Source organism: Crinia signifera, chromosome 4, assembly GCF_055691185.1.
Source record: "Crinia signifera chromosome 4, ASM5569118v1, whole genome shotgun sequence".
In the NCBI taxonomy this organism is placed as follows: Eukaryota; Metazoa; Chordata; class Amphibia; order Anura; family Myobatrachidae; genus Crinia; species Crinia signifera.
The window spans coordinates 137,317,036-137,334,996 of NC_139220.1; the positions used below are offsets into that span (position 1 = coordinate 137,317,036).

Here is a 17,961-nt window from a genome sequence, read left to right on the forward strand (position 1 = left end):
TGATTACAGGAAATAGCCCTTACTTAATCCTTATTTACATTGAACATGTATAGGTTATCTCCACAAGAAAGGTATGTCCATTTGTACAACACCTGCGTTCAAAATTCTTCTGGGCCAAGGCTGCTCTGTCTGAAAGTATTTATATCAGCAACTGTTACTCTTATATAGACCGCATAAATGGGTATTAGAACTATGTGGTGTTTTGTATGTATCAAATGTGTTAAGATCCAGGCAATTTATAATGTGTGCATTTCATCACGATTAAATTAATCCTATAAACTGCAATATTATAGGCATGCTTGTACCTATAGTGCAATCACAAAGCTTTGTCAGAAATCACCATTAGATAGGAGCAGAACTAATCTATTGTGTCAATAACCTGAGCTTTTCATGTCTTTTAAGACAGCTCCTAAAAACATTTGCACAAAGAAACCAATCAGAAGGTATGGCTTCATACAACAGTCTGAAATAGTAATAGCAAAGCAACAGTTGGGACTTTTACTGTAGTCTAATGACAAATCCAGATTTCTTGCAAGTCATCCATGTCCCTGAACTAATAATGTAAAACATGTTATGCTAAAAGTCTAATCTAGAGTAATCCTACATAAACTAATAAGTAAGCCGTTGGTAGCAAAAGCTAGCTACTAATTGAATTCACCACATTCACCTTGTTAATTGAAATATCAAATAAGAAAATAAATTGCATGTGATATTAGCATCTCTTAGTACCATCACAAGAAATAGGTATTTACATGCTAAACTTTATTATTACTTCATTATAGTGTTAATGCTAAATGAAATATCAACCATATAGAAAGACACATTGTCTCTCCATTCAGGTTGGTTATGCCCCTTAAGCATTTAAGAAAGAGATAAACAAGAAACTAATTTTTAATGTTTTGTAAGAATCATACATTCTCTATGGGCAGGGTGCTGCTTTATTAAATGTGCTTCCTCATAAATTTTCGTTGCATCAGAAATCTCAGAAAGTTTTGCTCATCTTCGATAGCCAAAAATTATCCTTATGCCATAACATGAAGCAGAATTGAAAAAAAAAGTACTTATTTAAGAGACACACTTCTGCTGACTCTTGCTTACTGTATAATTTCTAATGATGACACCTGATTTTGTATGTTTGATAAATCAAGTGTGGTTTAAGTACTCAATTACAGCATAAATTATCACTACAGGCTACACCAACTCTCACATCAATAGCTTACAAATAGAGTTGTGTATGTATGACAGTTCATATTACCGAAAATTGCAAGATGAGTTTTCAATCTTTGTATTTATTTAAAATAAATAGCACATTTCAAATTTGTCAAAAAAATAGGCATACATTAACCAGCAGACAAATACATTTTTATAAATTTAGCTTAAAATAGCCATTCCATATTTATGTTTTTGATATTTATATCACTAATTATTTTTTCAAGTTCAATTGTTTATGTTGTTGGCTTAATATCAAGAAATTAAGAATTTGGGGGGGGGGGGGCAGATCAGAAAATTCTGTCATATTTTAAAATTTGCCTACATGCTAACATACAGTATATTCACGGGGTCTTACAAAAGAGACGGGAACTATCAGAAAATGTACATAACACAATATTTTTAAAGGACAATCAGACACAAAAAATGAGAACATGAGACGTAAATGATTAAATGATTAGACTGTGCCACATACATCGCTAAGCAACTTTTAGCAAACATCTTGGGAGATGAAGGAAAAAAAAGAGTAGCTAAGCAATACATTGAACACCATACAGTCATTCACTTGGGCAAGAGCACATTTATCAAGCGATGGACTGGCCAGCTACATTAGGAGATATTTTGATATTTTTTGTTACCTAAACATTTACTAGTAGTGCAGATGTCTTAATATGATTGCATACTATGTGATAACATTTTTACAACTCTAATTTTAAAAATAAATCTTAATAATAAATCACTACATTTTTTTCATGTGACATTTCAAAAAAGTTTCACACCAAAATATTTAATATTTAATATATGGATTCTCGACAGTGCAAAAGAGTGGCCGGCTGAAAAAAGTTCCTGTAAAAATATAACTAAAGGAACAGAATGTCTTTACTCTAGGTATGTAAGAAGTTAACTGTATACTATAATCAAAATAAAATTAGTTTGGCATTAGTTCTCATTTGTATTAAATAATTAATTTAAACATAAATTATGCAGTTATTACACAAAAAGAGAAAAACACTCCAAAACAGAAGGAAAACTTAGACTTTCTGGATGGCACAAATTTATACATTGATGTATTCAGCACATACAAGAAAATCTATTTATATCCCTCCATATGTCTTTTACTAAATTTATGTGAGCCTGTAGACTAATTTGCATGAGCTCAGATTTATGTGACAAATTAATACATTTTTTTTAAAATTATATTTGTTTTAAAACAAAATGTGCATTTACATATTCCCCTGTAATAACATCTCTGTAAAATATATTAGGGAATTGGATAGAACTATGCTTTTAAATTCAGAAAATATCTACATTTTAAAGATAAAACTTAACTGTATCCAATAAGCGATGCTTGTACACATATCTCCAGCAGCTTGATAAATAGCACACTATATTGAGGATAGCCACCTTTGGCACACCAGCTGCATATTCAGTTCAACTTTACCAACTACTACATATTCACTGAATAAGTAACTTGAATCTGGTTAAATATGATGATAATTTTAGTTGAGAACCAGCTGGAGTGTCAATGATTGCCCACCTCTTCTTCATATAGTACTTGATTCATACATTAATTAATTTATATATAAGTATTAAAAAATTAAAAAAAGCCCATACCTTTCCGTATCCCTCCATCAGTATTGCACGCATAATCACCTGTTGTAAGAAGGAAACATGTTCCTGCTTTCCTGTTTTTGTCTCTGGTGCTAGAACGTCTCATTGGGTGCCTTTCTCCTGGAGAGAGGGGCTGGTCACTTCCTGAACTATCCTCACCTGGTTATAGAGTTGAATTTATTTTGTAAAAAAAAATAGAAGAATAGAATTAGAATTGAATGCACAATTAAGAATGTCTTTCCAAAAATGGCCTTCATTAAGCTCTGATTAAACCAAGGGTTTGCAAGACATGCAGAGACTTAGGAAAATGCAAGCATCTGAAAGGAAAAGGCACACATGAGATAAAGATGGGCCAGAAAAGGTCTGCATTTACAAACAATTATAGTACAGTGAACTTTAGTTATACTTCTATCTAAACATATATATGGGTGGCATTTTTGTTCAGTGTTATACATATCCCTGAATAGTCCAACCTTCACAAATTTTCCATATTTATTGGGTACAATAAAGCTTTTAGGAGCTCTAATCAGACCTCTCTGGTGTACACGGCCATGACAAGAAGCATGCAGCCAAACAACGCATATGGATGACTGGCGGTGGGGATGCAAGAAATCCAGACAGGGGTCCAGTAAGTATACTTACCTCCCCCCTCTCCTTCCCTAACCTGAACCCTCCATTTTCACAGCCTAACCCTAACCCTCCCCACTAGTGTTTATCCATAACCTTCATACCTTGCTGACTAAATCTAACACTCCCCACCACAGCCTAACCCTAACCCCCCTTCAGTGCCTAACCATCCTTCCCCTCAGCCTAACCATATTCTTCTCCCCTGCAGCCTGAGTCAAAGACCCCCAATAGTTCCTAAAACTAACCTCCCCCTTCATGACTAACCTTAACCAGCCCCACATACTTAAGATATGGGTAACGGCAGTTAAGATTACAGCACTGACATCCTCATTGATGTTGGAATTCCAGTGCCAGTTTTCTGCCTGTAAATCGGGATGCCATCGTTGGTATTTTGACTGACAGCATGCCATCTGCTGGGATCTTCACCACATACCGCAGTCAATGCAAACATCCAGGCAGCAAAATGGCCACTGCCCTGATGGTATCATAAGAAATATGTGCTGTTTCCTTGTGTTTTTTTTTTTTTAATTTCTGTTATTCTTGTAGATCTCATACAGGGATTGATTGGTACTGTAGCAAATCATAAAGGACATTAAGTCTTTTTTTATTTATTATTCGGACATTTTTGCCTTGAGTTCACATTTTTGTTCTCTGATGGTAGTATCATGCCTCTCCTAGAAATCTGTGCAACAAATTTCCCGCTTCCCTCTTCTGTGGTGTTATAATGTCACATGCACAAGGTGTTGAAAGCCAGCCCAGGGAGCTCTTAAACTTTCTGTGGCACTGTTAGTATAGTACTGGCTATGTCACCTACAATTTTTGCCTATTTCATCACAATTAAAATGATCAGAACTTTATTGCCATTTAAATTCCATTGCCCCTCCATCAATTTTTTTAATAAAAATATATCTTTTTATGTAATTTCTGTCACCATTTTGAAATGTAAAAATAGTTTGACAGGGAAGGATCAATGGGAATATTTCATTCAGAAGTCTAATAGACATGCACAGGATAAAATTATGGGAGATGAAGACATTTGAGACATTAATGAGTGGACTCAGCAGTGCAGAGGTGTATTTCACTCTCCTATATCTATACAAGTGATATTGAATACCTCAATAAGATAGGATGGAAAGAGCAAATAGTATTGAACTGAGTATACAGTGAAGGAAGAGACTGTTGGATATAGATCTTAGGGTCATCAAAGGATCAATATATGTAGTAAAAATATTACAGACACTAAGGGGTTAATTTACAAAAGCTTCTAAATATTTCATTTTTAGAAGCTTTAGTAAATATAACCAAAGCAGTGTTGCTCACTGATGGAAATTCATTCTATATGTATAGCCAATTGGTACCCTAACAAAATGTGAAAACTTATATGATTGAAGACTTTTGTCTTCACATTTGATAAAGCTAGTAAACTTACTTGAATCACAAATCAGCCATCGTTTTTATTAGGCGAATTGTAAAATGTATAAAGACTGGGCATCATGGAACTGATGTGGAGTTTAGTATTGTTTACAAAAAATGAATCCTACTATGTAGAAGCCTCACTAGCTTTACATCTGATCAGCTGGCAAATCATGCAATGTGTTTGTCATCTCTGATGTTATCATTAATATATACAACAATACCACTGAATTAATTGAACTAATACTAGATTGCAGGCAAATAAATGTTCTTATAAACTACAGTGCCGAGAGGGTTTATCACTTATTACCCTGGCCTGTATGCAGGTAAGACAGATAAGCGGACCCCCAAGTCTTATAACTTGGCGATTGCAATAACATAGACAAAAGGGGACAAAATATTAGCTGCAAAAGAAAAAATAATTTGTCATTTTTAAATAAGAGTAGAATTTTAAGAAAATAGTAAATATTAAAATAACTTAATTTCCTGGTTACATTTTTCTGTCATATTATAATTGTAACCCTCCTTTAAAGGAACGTAGATTACTCTAATGTCTGACTGTGCCTCCACCCAAGCTATTTACAATACTAAAGCTGTGTACACACGGGGGTAATAGGGGGGAAATCGCTGGAAATATGGTCGCAGGCGACCATATTGCCAGTGATGGCAATATGGCAGTGATGGCCAATCGCCGGGTGCGCGCTCCCGTTTTCAGGCCCATTATAAATCGCTGGTCGCAGGAGCTTGCTCCTGCGTCCAGCTGATTACCTCTGCGGCTCCCCCAGCAGAGGTTCGTTTTCATCAGCGACCATCTCTGGTCGCTGATGAAAAGGAGACACTGGGCAATATATTGCTGAGCAATATATCTCCCCCATGTGTATGGGGCTTTAGAGCTTTAGAATCAGCTAGCTTGGGAAAGCCTATATATATATATATATATATATATATATATTTATATATATTTGGATTTAATGCTGTTAGAATAGGATAAATACTTCTAACTATGGGCCTTATTTTAGTTCACTCTTTCTGACAAAATCCTTCTTAGATGGGCAAAACCATGTACACTGCAGGTGGGGCAGATGTAACTTGTGCAGATATAATTAGATTTGGGTGGGGTTTTACTTCAAAGTGAGATCTATATTGCAGTGTAAAAATAAAGCAGACAGTATTTTCCCTTCACAGAAACAAAATAACTCACCCAAATCTAATTCTCTCTGCACATTTTACATCTGCCCCCCTGCAGTGCACATGGTTTTGTCCATCTAAGAAGGATTTTGTCAGAAAGAGTGAACCAAAATAAAGCCCTATATTTTGCACATATATTAAAGTACCCTTTAAACCTTGGTCCAAAGGGTAAATTCTGTTTTCATCTATAAGTCCTTTTGCTCCCCTTATGAACGCCTAAAACTCACCAGATATTTGTCTATTTATAATTTCTTTAAGCAATAATTCAATACACGGTGTTGCAGGTACTGGTATACCCAGTAAACTAACAGTGTAATTGGTGTAAATATATATTTATACATTCACACCTACCATTAAGATGCAGAATATTACAAATAGAAACACATACAATACAACCATTGTGAAGAATACACCCTTTAATTATTGACTGACCCGGGTAGTCTTAGTATAGTTGTGCGCAGTTGGGGCCCTTTAGTGTATCCGTCTATTTGTCATTTTTGGATTAAGAAAGAAGTAGAATCTCCCCCAGTCCTGTAGTATTTAGCAAAACCTGTTCTATAGCTGCTGTTCTTCTCCACTCCTGAGGTAACGTTCCACCTGTAACTTACTGCAGAATATAAACTGAACCTTCTGTACTGTATGTAACTATGTACAATATATAGATCAATCTGCTCCTTATGTTTTTTATTTGGCGGCCTGTTAATTACTTTATTTGCTCCTGCTCCACAAATATTTCAGTCATATTAAACTTTCAACTCACTGTCACAGTGTAACCAGTTCAGTGTAATTAGGTAACTAGCAAACTCCTGTTATGACAAGTTTATGTATCAAGTGGAATGATGCCAGTGCAAGTACAATGATGTTCCAAAAGATAATGTCTGCTAATACAACTAGATATACACACACTGGATGTGTAGTTTCCTTTACAGTCCTCTTTGCACAAGATATCCTATATGAAGTTGTTATATGACAAATAATGGTATTTACCTAGTCTCTTAATCATTGAAGCCCTTGTCACAATACCCCTGCTCTACAGGATACATATGCAGTGGTGAGGTAAGCAGTGCTTTCACTATCTATTCCAGATTAGTCGCTCCCGATGCTACTGCTTCTCCGATGCAATATGCCTGCCACAGCTCCTATTAGGGAAAGCTCTCCACCTCTGTCCCATTCCCTGCACCTCTTCAAATCTGGTGCTTAAGTGTTAATTGTAAATGCTGTCTCTGATAAGTACAGATGTGCTGTCCTATGCAAAGGTCTCTGATCTGACTGGGTGAGACACAATGTGGTGTACAGTTTCCATCTCACCACTGGCTGACTTTATAACCCAGCTGACTGCTTTGTCTCCTCAGCTCAGCTCCTGACAGGCAGCCACTCCCCCAGACTCTCTGACAGGCTGCTGTTGTGGCTATTCCTTGCTGTACTAGGCTCCGCAGCACAACCCACTCCTGCTGTAAGGGCTTTAGGTAAGTCTATATTAATGACACTTAGTGCTCAGTTGTGAAGTACACATATATGTAGGGGTGATGTGCAGGGGCGGATTTAGGGAGGAGGGCGCCCCTAGGCACAACAATAATGTTTACTAAGTAGGACAGTTTATAGGGGCAGTATCTGCATGTCCTATCCATTTACACTCTATTTAAGATGGAATATAGTACAGTACAGTGGATATTTTGCAGTTATTGGTAAATTTTGGGCTGACAGTACTATCACAGGCATCCAAGTGCCGCCCCCAAACATGTGCCGCCCCTAGGCCGGTGCCTTACGTGCCTAATGGGAAATTCGGCTCTGGTGATGTGTGCTGAGAGCTATCACACCCCAGCAGGCTCACCACTCCAGACAATTCCTCCCCTCCTGGGATTAACTCTGCTCTGCTCCTCAGTCACTTTTTTCTCCTCCTGGGATTAACTCTGCTCTGCTCCTCAGTCACTTTTTTCTCCTCCTACCTCAGGCCTGACTCACTGCATACCTCCCAACTGTCCCACTTATTGCGGGAATATTCCGATATTTTGGGACATTCCCGCGTCCCTCCTGCCGCCAGAGGTGTCCAGCGGCGGGGGGTAGTTGGGAGTCCCCCCCTGTAGTCTGTGAATAGACGCAGCGTCTATTCTTGCAGGCAGAGGGGCTGGCCACATGCCCCCACAGCGGCGAAAAATGGGGGTGTGGCCTCGCGGCAGCGGCACAATTATAGGCCACGCCCCTTTATGACAGGCCACACCCCCGAAAATCACTGCGCACCTCCGGCGCGCACCCTGTCCCTCCCCGGCATCTGCAAAAGTTGGGAGGTATGCTCACTGCTAAATCATGAACAGGCCTCTACTATCACTATGGCAACTGCTCCTGTTCCCCCTTCTGACAGCTGGCTCACCGAGACACTGCCAGCAGATCAGGAGGATCTCTCCATCCACCTGCTCCTTCGCTTCCACTGTCCCCCGCCGCTGCTGCTGTGTTTACAGCCAGCTACTTTGCAGCGAGGACAGAGAAGGTGTGCAGCACTGGCCGGGGGATCAGCAGTCTGACAGACTCTCTGTCAGCTGCTCTATTTATACAGCTCTTCTCAGCTGGCGACACCCACACCTCTTTCCCACCTTCTGCCTCCCTCGCACTACAGCTGACTGGATGATTGACAGCCTCACAATCAGCTGTGCTAGTACTTTCTCTCACTGTCATCAATGTACATAGTAATTGATTTAATGTACATAGTAATTGATTTAATGTACATAGTAATTGATTTAACCCTAAAATAACTGCCTCTAATGTATATAGGTATTTATACACTACGGCATCTCCCTATGCCACATATATATATATATATATATATATATATATATATATATATATTAGCCAATATATGTTCATAAATATATACATACATGAAATATATACTGTAATTCATATATTTACATATGGATTTATTATTTAACCCCTTCATTGGGTTACAGTTCTTCTCGTGTCAATTTAACCCTTTATCAGGGTTACATAATCGCATGTAGGATTTAAGGACACCATTCACCTTAAACCCACCTTTGTCAATCTAAAATACTACAACGGTACAAGAAATTAATGAATCAAAGTGAATACATTTTTATTACAACTAAGGTTTTATTACAATTGGTAAAACAAATTGATAGCATACCATATATACTCGAGTATAAGCCTACTTTTTCAGAACATTTTTAATGCTGAAAAAGCCCCCTTGGCTTATACTCGAGTGAGGGTCCCACTGGAGTCAATACGTTTTCCCAGTTTTTTTGTTGTAAAATTAGGTGCCTCGGCTTATATTTGGGTCGACTTATACTCGAGTATATACGGTATTATAGTACATGGTATTGAGAGCTAGATGTTAATAAGAGTAAACTTTATTTTTACATCAGAGCTTCTTATTGAAGGGTATTATTGTCCAGAATGCCGCTCCCACCCCCCCACCCCCCCTTCAGAGAGTACACTGTAGCCATGGATGATCAGGTCTAGAGCCCTGCCTGCCTCCCCTTTCAGATTGCACTGCAAGCCACAGGCAATGTACTGTCTAGAGCCCAAACACTATGGCTCATATGTGCTCCACCAAACACAGCAAGTAGTGGCAGAGGACAGATGCCATGAGCAATACTTCTGGCCAGGAACTGATTTCCAGCAGTCTCAGTCACAAATTCCAACCAACACACCAGTATGTTTTTGAATAAGATCGGATATAAGATGCCCAAACTGTTTATAACCGAGCTACTGATATATGTTGAGAGCCATGCAGGCTTTATTATTAATATTTTTCTCAAACCTAGATCATTATAGTTTAGCCCAAAGTATGGTTACTAAGCAACCAAAACTACAACACTGCATTCACGTGATTGGACTAGAATAAAGTTGCTAAGAAACCTGAATTACCAACCACGCATCCCACTAATCTGTGTGATCACGTGATGCAACGCTGTTTAGAAGCACCAATGAGATGGGAGCTCAGCTACTTAGCAACCTGACAGCCGGTGACTGCCCCCCTCCGCAATGTGTTTCCGGGTCTGCAGAGACCCGGAAACACTCCGGGGAGCCAGTAAGACAGCCTGTCGTACACGTCATCGGGACTTGACCCGGAAGGAATTGTGGTAAGTCCGCGACCGATCGCACGAACCGAGTTGGAATATAAAGGAAAAAGATATCAGCCCTGTGTATATGTACAAGGGAAAAGCCATTCACACCCAATATTCCAATCCATTTCCTCTATCTATTTGATTATTGTATTTTTGCTGAATTACTAGCCAGAAATGACGTAATATCATGCTGCCGCGACCTGGAAGCCCCGGAGTCCTTGGGGTTATTATATCCCATTAGATGTACTATATACTATTGTCAATAAATATAATAGTTTATATATATCAATTTGGTAATTATTGGTATTTAATACACTTCATTTGCCTCCTACCCAAACGCTATTTTACTTTGTAGTTTTACAGATTGGTTGGTCTAATTTGGCTTGATTGGTCACATGACCCATGTAACACAGGTATATAAGACCAGCCAGACCCATGCAAGGGTCATCCTTTGATAAAGCTACCAGGCGTAGTGAAACACATAAGGAAACCCCTTGCTACATCCCTCCAACCATTTGTTCCTGGATTACAAACACGGAGACCTTTACTTGGACACTTTATTCCGATTTCCAACTTTGGATACAAATTCTCATTGCAATATCACACCAGGCGGTTGAGTACATCACTTCATTCCAGCGGCGTGGTGGAAGGAGTTGGTTATTTGTGCCACTCCTGTCCCAAATCTGCAACACAGTGGTTCTCCCCCTGGACTAGTGCTAGAGAAATAAGCTTTTCCCCTTGAACATACCTATCCGGGACTTTCCTTCACATCAGAGGTTCATGGTTGGTGAGGAACTGTTAGCAATTTTATTGCCTATTTATTGATCAATTCCTTATGTTATTAATTTTTTTACTTTGCTGGTAACTGTACCTTTTAGCTGCTTATTAGTTATTACATCTTTGTGATAGATTAACCAATCGACTATCCTTTACTTAAATATAGCGCTGTTCATTTTCTTTTGTTATGTACAGATTCCAACCATGACTAAATTAATGCACTTGCCAACCGGTTCCCCATGTGGAGTTGACCACTAAGTGGCTGCTGCAGGAGATCCTGCCTTCAACCCAAGTCAGGATTGTCTCGGCTACATGGGGAGATGGTGGGTGGATTATGTGTGTGATGGGGGAATAATTATGTGTATAATTCCATTATAGTGGGCATTATCATGTGTATAGAAGGTATAAATATGTTTTGTAACATGAATATGGGTCACTTTGTGTGGTGTTATGTTAATATATGTTTCACTACATATGGCGTAAAGCAAATATGGGTCACGTAATGTGGTGTAATGTGTATGTGTGTCACTATTTGTGGTGTAACATGAATATGGCTTACAACATGTGGAGGATTATAAGGAGTAGCTGCACATGCCAGGAGTTTTATATATATATATTGTTTGGGGAGGTTAAGATCATTTAGTACTTATGTATTGTCTGGAATGCACCCCATTTTTTCATACCCCTACTATCCAACTACGCATGGAGTTGATTTTATATAGTGTGGCAAGCGCAGCGAGCCACCATGCCCGAAGCGTGGTGAGCGCAGCGAGCCCCGCGGGGGGATGCGGTCTCATAAGAAAAACGGGAGTCCAGATATTACATAAGTACCGATCATTTTAGTAGTGATGGAACAAACATGTATCTACATTATCCTGAACATTTTCTTATGTTCTTTCAAAGTTTCTCTTTGCAATGAAAATCTATTTTTTTATGATTGTAAAGCTTTAAAATTGTAATTTATTTTTGTAATTTTAGCCTGAATAAGTATAAAAAATAACAGTCAAAATACAAGAATGAATCAGAGATTTTGTCATCTGCACCACATTTAGGGGGTTATTCTGTTTGGTACGGTAAAACGTACGTACGGTCCGTCACACCGTATGTTTTCCGTACGCTCGCGGTGAGCGTAAGTCCGCCCACAGAACAGCCGGACACGGACGGTCACAAACACCGACAATGGGGAGTGGCGTTCACTTGAGCTTACGCCACTGTGTACGGATGGATCTCCCTCTTAGCCACCGATACCTGGCGTACATCAGAGCGTACGCCACAGTGCACGGACGTATCTCGTCCGTTTTCCCTCCGTATATCTGAGCATACGCCACATGCAAACATGTTCTACTATTGTTCAAAATAAGACTTTATAGTGTGATAGGCAGATGTTGTGATCCTTTGTTAGAGATATGTGATTGCCATAATGTGCTTGGTGGCATCTTACATACAGAGTGTGCTACATAAAGTTCATAGCAGATATGAAAGTGCATAATGTATGTTCTTGGGGGAAAAAATACAGATTGTGTGCAAAATCGTGGCCATGGCCTTAGGACCAGAAATTTAGTCCAAAAACATCATTGTTGCTCTTAGACGTGGTTTATGTGTCTTTTTCATAATAAAAACTGGTATGTTTGTGTTACGGTGAAAAAGTTGACACATGTCGACTCCTGTGAATTCAGTGTCCTGCTTTTTAAAGTATAAAAAAACACTTTCTGAATGGGTGTAGATGGTTATAAAATAACTAGCTGGACATATATAACCAGGTATTAGAATGAATATTAGCTAAAATTAAACCAACCTTTACATGTTGAGAAGTGTAGAAAGATAAGCTTCCAATGTGTTTGAGTGCTGTGTGCGGCTTGCAGGTAGTGAAATAATGGTTTTCACTTAATAGCCTGCAGCATTGCTTATTACATTCAGGTGTATGTGTTTGACTAGTAATCAGCGTTAATTAGCAGACCCAGGCGTCCACTCTCATACGGTATCTCTAGGGGTGGTCTGGAGCTATCTTTGGGCCAAAATGCATGGTGCGTTCGCCGATCGAGAAGCTTGTGGCACCATGCATTTTGTGTGCATACCCCCGTGTACGCCCATGTTTAGGCCCTGTTTTCCTCATTATTCCGGCCGCTCCCATAAAAACGCCCAAATGCCGCCCACAATGGACAGACAGGTTTTTTTCGCACGGAGAGACCCCTCCGTGAGCGGTGTGAGGTCGCCGCACATGCGCATTGCAAAAGATACACATGCGCAGATGAAAAAAAAACCTGATCCGCCTGTATACGGTCCCACCATACCAAACAGAATAACCCCCTTATTGTACCACTATAGGAATTATATTAATAGTTATTTCCAAAGGTTTATTGCCTTTAGTTCTCGAAAAACTAATGTAAGAAAGAGAAGCTCCTCCATAGGACTACAGTATTAAAGACTTCTAATCGTTAAAAAAAGAAAAAGAGGTTTGTTGTTGCAGTGCATTCATGGACAATAGAAATGTAAACTATCAACTCTTTATATTATTCAGTTAAAGTATCATCTCTGCATGTTTTGCTCAATCTTTGTCAAGACTGTGAGCAAGTCAGAAAGCTAGAAGCTTTTAAATAGTGACTGGTCTATCAGACGACATTCTGTCATATCTAATATCTAAATACAAAAGAGATATTCAAATGTTAGTCATGAAGGTCAATCTCCGAATTATAAACAGTAAATTAATTAAATGAATGTTCCATTGATCATTAATATTAGTCGTTTTTGTCTAAAGTATATTACTGCTGCTTCCTATCTGCCTACACAGGGCAGATTACAGGATATGTTTTTTGTACTATTTATATTTAAATAGTATTTCTTAAATTTGCATTTTGAAGATAGTCGCATTAAGTTAAAATATGCTATTTTCATTATACTGTGTTTGAATAGAATTTAATGGGATCAAGATATTTCCTCTAATTCTTGATGCTTTCTGTGAATATGCATCACAGGTTGATAACACACAAGTATTAGAAATAGTTTTTATAGTTTATTAGATCTCCATACTATTTACAGAGCTATCTGTCTCACATTCACTGCTCTGGTCCTTTTCCAGTTGAGAATGCAAATGCCATAACTACAGGGATCCAGTAAGCAATGGATCTTCAAAAGTATGCTAATGCTACAGCCATAGGTACCTCAATAAAACCTCCCACTGATGTTGTCTTTGATCCACTGGTTGTGTACGAAGATCGAACATCTTTCAACCAACAGAACTCCCTACGGTTGGTCAGAATGTCCATCCCAAAAAAGCTGTCATAGCATCTACAACTGCATACATAGATGCAGGCTGAGAAACTGCCCTGAAATGGTCTCACCACCCCTCTGCCACTTTAAACAAGTGTATCCACCATTGCTATTCAATCAAAGCTTGTACACAATGCAAATCTTATATATGCCCTGTCCATAAAGATTGCTCAACTCCACCTCTGAATCAGGCCATCTGTTACTGAGTAGTCTCTACACAGTATCTACTGTAACAATGCAACAACTTTGGCTCATGTTTTCTCATACATGCTGACCATCTTGTGTTGCTCATCAACAGCTTTGTAAACTGCATTGATATCTAGCAGTATGGATAGCATAATGGTTAGCATTACTGCCTCCCAGCGCTGAGGTCATGGGTACGATTCCCACCATGGCTCTATCTGTGTGAAGTTTGTATATTCTCCCCGTACTTGTATGGGTTTCCTCCAGGTACTCTGATTTCCTCCCACAATCCAAAAATATACTGGTAGGCTAATTGGCTCCCAACAAATTAACCCTAGAATGTCTGTGTGTGCGTGTACATGTGGTAGGGAATATAGATTGTAAACTCCACTGGGGCAGGGACTGATGTGAATGTTCAAATATTCTCTGTAAAGTGCTGCGGAATATGTGTGCGCTATATAAGAAACTAAATAATAAATAAATAATAGGTTGCCTTGCTTCTGTTATTGTCCCTGACTATCCTTCCTCCTGAAACTTCCTGATTCTCAACCTATACCACTATTACTGCAGCGGTCTGCTGCTGCCTAAACAGCTTCCATGGTTCTGTGTCTTAGCCTGCACGGTGCTCTGCACAGTAGGGATTGCCAATGGCCATCAATAGTTAGCAAACATAAATGGTTTTCCATTGATTGTTGAGGGTTTGCCATCAAAAGAGGAGAACCAATAGTTCTATGATGATTGCTTTGTGTACAAAGAAATACCATCTGTCAAAATCATTGGACCTCTAAACCACCCTATGGTTGCTCACAATGTCCATTGCAAATAAGCTGCTAGACCCTTTACTCATGCAAAGATAGATGCATGTTTAGCCAATGATTTATGAATCAAAAAGGGAGCAATGTGGTTGTTTTTTTGTCCTGGTTTCATTCCATCGATACTAAGCATTGGTAGCACCATAAATTGGGACTTTCAATCGTTAACCCTTTGAAACTCCATAGTACTGTGCCGCACCTTCAGCCAGTTACCAGTGTGCACAATACCCTGATACAGTAGCAGATTGTGGGTACTGATTACATGGGTCAAGGTCTTTCGTGGGTCCTAATGGAGGCCCAGGGCAGCTCCTTTGTGTCATGCATAATATTTTTCATGGCAAGAGTACCTGTTATTTTCTCAACAGCACTGCTTCATCTACACTGCACATGACACATCACTACTATATCTCAAGCCTATGTCCAAGTTCTGCTGAGTCCTATAACATTTGTTGTTTTTGTGCATCAATGATTATTCTCCCCATGGATTGTAAGCTTGTATAAAGGCCTTCCTACCTCTATGTCTGTCTGTTATTACTCAATTTACTCTATTAGTGTTGTTTACAATTGTAAGGTGCAATGGAACCTTACAATTCACTATATAAGAAACTGTGGGTACTTGTGTATTTTGGCGGCGCCCGATTTCTGCATCGTACGATGAACGTATCGCATCGCATGCCATGTACCCGATGGCATGCGATGCGACGCGATTTTGACCCCCTATACGATTAAAAATCGTATAAGCACCCTAAAGGGTGCTTTTGAGCACCCTAATGGGTGCTTACAATGTTAAATGCACCCCCACGCCACCCCCCCACTATAAATGTGAACCCGAAGCGTGGCGAGCGCAGCGAGCCCGCGAGGGGCGGCGGTACGCGTCCTACGACTTTTTCATACCCCCACTATCCACGTCGGCATGGAGTTGAGAATAGATTAGTGTGGCGAGCGCAGCGCAGCGAGCCACCGAGCCCGAAGCGTGGCGAGGGGACGCGGATACCTTCACAGGTAAACGCGTCCCTTCGCGGGCTTCACAGGTATGCTCGCTGCGCTCGCCACGTTTCGGGCTCGGTGGCTCGCTGCGCTCGCCACGCTAATCTATTCTCAACTCCATGCCGACGTGGATAGTGGGGGTATGAAAAGGTCGTAGGACGCGTACCGCCGCCCCTCGCGGGCTCGCTGCGCTCGCCACGCTTCGGGTTCACGCTTATAGTGGGTGGGTGGCGTGGGGGTGCATTTAACATTGTAAGCACCCATTAGGGTGCTTAACATTGTATAAGCACCCATTAGGGTGCTTATACAATGTTTAATCGCATCGCATCGCATCGCATCGTATGGCATTGTATGCCATGTACAATGGCATACAATTTGAAAATTGTATGCCATCGTACACTAACCAACGAAATCGCGTCACATCGCATACCAGCATGCGTTATGGTATGCGATGCGATGGGCGCCGCCAAAATACACAAGTACCGAAACTGTTACTAAAATTAATAAGGATACTAATATCTACTGCAGCACCAAGCTGCACCTACTCCTAGGACAGGTAATTTGTAAATGTTTCAGTACGGACCAAGTATTAGGCGATTAGTATATTATAGAAAATGAGCCATAAAATAAACTTTACGTTGGCTCCATGCACTCTAGAAAGTTGGAATATGTCTTAATAAATTAGTATAAGTAAACTAAAGGACCCACTAAAATGGTATTGCAGCTGGTTTTAGAAAAAGGAACATTTCTATAATGCATTATGGGAAAAAAGAGAAACCTGCACTTCTTTACCAATAAATTGAGACAAAACAATAATCTATTCAGCTAAAAACATAGCACAATGGTAATGTGCACAATCTATTCAACATTAGTCAATCACACAAAAAATAATCAATACAATCATATATTACATTTCTGGAATAAATCACATAGTTGTGATCAACTTTTTAACCGCTGTGGCACAGATGGATAATTAATAAAGTCTAATGGACATCTGAATATGAACATAAAATTACTCCTCCAATGGACTACAGTATTTTATTAGGTTTTACATTAGATGCACCAATACATATCTCCATGAGCAGGCAGTGTACAGTATTACGTCAACATTATGGGACTTTTTCTGGCTTAAAATAGTATTATTAAACCAGGATAAAGACATGTCCCTCTGTTTCCTGTCCAAATCAACAGGAAATTGAGTTCCGGAGCATATTTCCAGAGATCTGCACATTTTCAGTGAAGTCTAAATGTTGCAGTGCTCAGACACCACAATGCTGTGCTGCTACGGGCAGCAGCAATGTGGAAGTCACCCAAAAATGAGGTGCCACCACATTTTTCTAGAGGAAATATCTTCCAGCACCCATTTTCCTGACGATTTCCACAGGGAATAGCAGGGTCTGTGTGCTCTAGTGCTCAGACTCGACTGCGCTGCGCTACTCTCGGCAGAGAAGAGGGGGCCCGGACAGAAGGAACTGAACACAGGCTCCTCCTCTTTTAAAATGTCCCTATGTACATTTACAGCTCGTAGATACTGTACAAGTTATGCTGATGTTTGAATCATGTCAGTGATTCTTGTTTGGTAGCAACAGTACAACCAAACAATTTTCCTACTTAAATGTTTTCCAGAAGAAACCAACCCCTAAGCAAACTTAATTCCAGAATAGTATTTTAGTGTCTGTTCCAAACAAAACTTTCTAATTACAGTGCTTTATAATTACAGTTTCCTATTAGTGCTTATGCCTCCACCCTCACTTATTGAAATATACATTATTCACAAAAAGTAACCTCACATTCAAAAAATACCTTCA

At 39.5% G+C, this 17,961-nt stretch overlaps 1 protein-coding gene across 11 annotated transcripts in view; it reads right to left on the reverse strand.

The window, feature by feature from the left end:
- Nucleotides 1-17,961, reverse strand: part of KCNC2 (potassium voltage-gated channel subfamily C member 2) — a 257,425-nt gene that overhangs the window by 19,564 nt on the left and 219,900 nt on the right. For 6 of the 11 annotated variants that reach the window (XM_083182565.1, XM_083182559.1, XM_083182566.1 and 3 more), the window contains one exon: nucleotides 2,863-2,979. In XM_083182565.1, the coding sequence (XP_083038691.1) occupies nucleotides 2,863-2,979 (117 nt within the window). Of the gene's footprint in view, nucleotides 1-2,823; nucleotides 2,980-17,961 lie in introns of those variants that run through there. The other 5 variants (XM_083182560.1, XM_083182557.1, XM_083182563.1 and 2 more) reach the window with 1 other exon arrangement.